Here is a 4,159-nt window from a genome sequence, read left to right on the forward strand (position 1 = left end):
ATGGGGCATGGAACAAAACTACTTTACAGGGAGGTCGTGGAGCTCTCTTATGGGATGCAGCTGGATGCTTTATAGCTGCCCAAACTAAGATCTACTTTAGCGCTTCAGCCACTACTGTGGAGGCAGAAGCTATTAGAGATGGACTTCATCTAGCTTTGAACTCTTATGTTGATAGAGTTATTTTATTTTCAAATTGTCAGTCTCTTATTTCTGTTTTAAATGGTAGTAATCAGCCCGTTGATTGGGTGAGTATGAGTATTACTAGAGAAATTCAACAGCTTGCTGCAAATTTCTCCTTTGTTGATTTCAGGTTTATTAGAAGATCTTCAAACTCTGCTGCTGATACTATTGCTCGTGGAGCAAATCTTTTTGCTCTCTCTAGATTTTTGTGGTTGGTTCCACCTCATTTTATTTGTGTAAACTATACTTTTTCCAGGTTTATTACCTGGGATATATTAATATAATATTTGTAGTTGTTGGGCAAAAAAAAAAAAATTAAATATCTTTATATAAATAATTATTTTTTTGGTAAATTGTAAATAATTGTTAAGTTAAATACAATCAAAATTCCAGATTTATTCTTCAGATTCCCCTAGGGTTGATTGATAATTAGGATAGAGATCTTGGAATTGGGTTAGTACAGTTGTTGGGGCTTTTCTACGGTTGTGATTGCTGGTTGTGGGCCCAAAAATGATGTAAATGAATTTCCTGCATTGAAAAGAACCTCGATGGATCTATTCTCATTATAAAACCTGTTTGGTTACAAAAGACTGTAAACAAAGGTATGATTTTGACTTTGTTGAAACGTTCAGTGGCAAAACCGATTATAATTCGACTTATTTCGTTCATCGTTGTATTTCATTCTTGACCGTTTTGGCACTTAGATGTAACAAATACTTTTCTTTATGGATATTTGACTGGGTCAGCTCAACGACCTGGTTATTCTGACCTAATTTGGCCTGGTCAATGTATCGTCATTCTATTTAAAAAAATCACTTTATGATTCATAACAAGCCACTTGGGCCTCTTACATAAAATTAAATACCACTTAACATTATTTTGAGATTTTAAAAATGAAGAGATGATATTTTACAAATGGTTTTTAATGTATTGCCTAAACAAACAAATGGTATTTGACAAAGGAACAATGATGAAAGCAGACAAAGTACTAGAACGCGATCAGATTGTAACTTACTTGTACTGCAGGGAGACAAAAGTGATTACTCCTTTTGATAAAGTTTTGGCCATATCAATGCAGGGTTGGTAAGAGTGGTAAGATCTATACTTCTTAATGGAAGAGGTCATGGGTTTGACCTTTATAGACGACAAAGCTCCCCCTTGAGGATGTAATCGAGGTGTGCGCAAGCTGGCCCTGATGAACCTCAGATGCAACAAAAAAAAAAATAGTTTCAACCATTATTTTTATTTTTTTTACAGTGGTGATTTATATTTTTTTCAAAAAATGATAGCTTTATTTAGGGGATAAAACAGAATTTATATAGAATAACCTAAGACATTTGAACTTGACCTTTGGAGTTTGATTATCATTTTTATTACGAGTCTAGTGATCTCATTCTCACAGCTGGAGCCCTTTGATTATAGTTGCCGTATAAATTACAACTTGTTTACAATCAAACTCTACAACTTGTTTAACTATAACTCAAACCCTTTGATTATAGTTGCCGTATGAATTACAACTTGTTTACAATCAAACTCTACAACTTGTTTAACTATAACTCAAATTCTTCTTGATCGGTTGGACATAAGATCAATCGAGGATAGCGTTAGTTACGGTAGATTTGAATTTGAATTTGAATTCGAATTCGAATTCAGGGCTTTTCTTTTTACAGGGAAGTGCTTGATTGATCAAATAGTTGGATTGACCACAAAATCTCCATACAGTACTAATTACGAAGATCGGAGAATCTAAGGGCGCATTTGGTAATTTTTTTAGAATACGCTTTTGGCATTTTTTTTTGTTCTTTGGGAACATAAAAACGACTTAGAGACTTAGAGACATTTGTTAGAAGACTTCATTCTTTTGGTCTTTAAGAATGGACTAGTTAGAAAAGTGGTTTGAAGAACGCCTTTTTAGAACATCAAAAAGATGATTTTACTAGAGAATAGAAACAAAAGTGATAAACTTGGTCCTGATTGAAACCTTAGAATGAGTTTATCAAACACCAACTTATTCTAATTGTGTTCTAGAAATATTTTTAGAATAGATTTATCAAACGCCCATTTCCAAGCAAAGAACAATCTTTTAGCACAGAAATGTTTAAAAATAATTTTACACAAAAGTGATCTATCAAAACAAATGGCATACAAAGAGAAGTATCACTTCTTGAGAACACAACCTAGGAATTGAAAAGAACTTGTTTCATAATTTATAAACTACCACACACAACCACAAAAAGCGTCTCGGATCCAAAACTATGTTAGCAGAGATGGGCATATGATTTTGAGTTCTTAAACAGATGCATTACGTTCTGTTTAACGTGGAAATGTAAGTGAGGCAATAGAAGCATACGAACCAGAAAGAGACGAACCAGGAACAGACGAAGACCCATGGTCTACTGGTGAATGCAAACATATACAAGGGCGGGGCGGCAGTGGAGCGTCAAATTTGAGAACAAGAATGGCTTCCCACATAGAAGGTCGAAGCTTGTAATTTGGATGAGCACACCATAACCCAACAATCATCAAACACTCTATTTGCTTCTCATCCAAATCCAAACCTTTCTGGGTTGGATCAATTGCTTCAAGATGCTTTTCTTTTCCATGGAGCTCTCGAACCCAGTTTACTAAAATTTCTTCACTGGGGTCAGCCATCATGTCAATTGCCTTTCTCCCACAAGCTATTTCTAAGAGAACAATTCCAAAACTATAGACATCAGATTCTTTGCTAGCTTTTCCAGTAATAATATATTCAGGAGCCATATATCCCAGAGTTCCAGCAACTGATTTGATTTCTTCTGATTCTTTTTCATGTTCCACAAGCCTAGCCATACCAAAATCTCCAAGCTTGGCATTAAAGTTGGAATCTAGAATTATATTGCTCGATTTAATATCCCTATGGACAACACATTGATCCCACTCTTCATGCAAATACCTGATTGCAGAGGCCAGATCAAGAGCTATCTTGTACCGCAAATTCCATGTTAAGGAACTTTGATTTCGAAATAAATAGGAATCTAGGCTTCCATTGGGCATGAACTCATACACAAGAAGTAGCTCTTTTCGTTGATGGCACCAACCAATCAGTTTCACAAGGTTCCTATGTCGCAATCGACTAATGATATTCACTTCTGATGCAAACTCTTCTATTCCTTGTTTTGATCCTTTAGAGACCCTCTTCACAGCAACATCCATGTTGAGATGACTCAACAAACCTCTATAAACACCTCCAAATCCTCCCTCTCCAAGCTTTTGCTTCTCATCAAAATCATTAGTTGCTTTGGCTAGTTCAGCGTAAGAGAACTTTCTAGGCCCCTTTGATACATCTAAGATTAAACCATCAACATCGTCATCTGCTTTAGCTAATTTTTTATTCCTTATCCGACGGAAAAGCCAGAATAAGACTAGGGCCTCCATCGCAGCTTCACGAACAAGATTCAATAACAAGGTTTGAGCCTAGGAAAGCTGAAGCTCAATGCTATAGAAGGCATGCAGGACTACACTGAAAGCAAGAAAGATATTGATGCATGGAACAATGAAGTTAAGATTTGGAGATTGCAATTATTTGATAAGACGAGAGCCATGGTTAAGGCGTGCCGTGTTGGACTTTTTATCTTCTTCTTTTCTTTATTCATTATGCAGACTTCCAAGATTGCGTGCCTCTTTGGACAAGTTAAAAAAATTATAGAAAAAAAAAGAAATGTATTTTTTTTGAGAATGTGAGAGGGTGATTTTATTCGTTTAGTTTTGTGAGGGACACCTTGAGATGGCATTCAGCATGGCAATGCATGCTTTGCATAACGCTGTGTTTCTAGGTAATCAGAACTGTCTGATTTGGATTATACTAACTTTCTGCTTTATCTTTAAAAAGTAAATACATCTTAAAGTTGAAATTTTATTACACACAATAGTTCAGTGCTTTTCTTTTAGTACTGTTAAACTATAGTTATTGTTCCTCCAAAATCTAATTGGGGACTGATTG

At 35.4% G+C, this 4,159-nt stretch overlaps 1 protein-coding gene across 1 annotated transcript; it reads right to left on the reverse strand.

Moving 5' to 3' along the window:
• Positions 1-2,228: 2,228 nt before the first annotated feature.
• LOC149016375 (L-type lectin-domain containing receptor kinase IX.1-like) lies at positions 2,229-3,690 on the reverse strand. The gene has a single exon (XM_089156993.1). The coding sequence runs from the start codon at positions 3,592-3,594 to the stop codon at positions 2,494-2,496; it is 1,101 nt and encodes a 366-aa protein (XP_089013119.1). The 5' UTR covers positions 3,595-3,690; the 3' UTR covers positions 2,229-2,493.
• Positions 3,691-4,159: the final 469 nt, after the last annotated feature.

Source organism: Hakea prostrata, chromosome 5 (assembly GCF_041222555.1).
Source record: "Hakea prostrata isolate BN-2017 chromosome 5, UWA_Hpros_2, whole genome shotgun sequence".
Lineage (NCBI taxonomy): Eukaryota > Viridiplantae > Streptophyta > Magnoliopsida > Proteales > Proteaceae > Hakea > Hakea prostrata.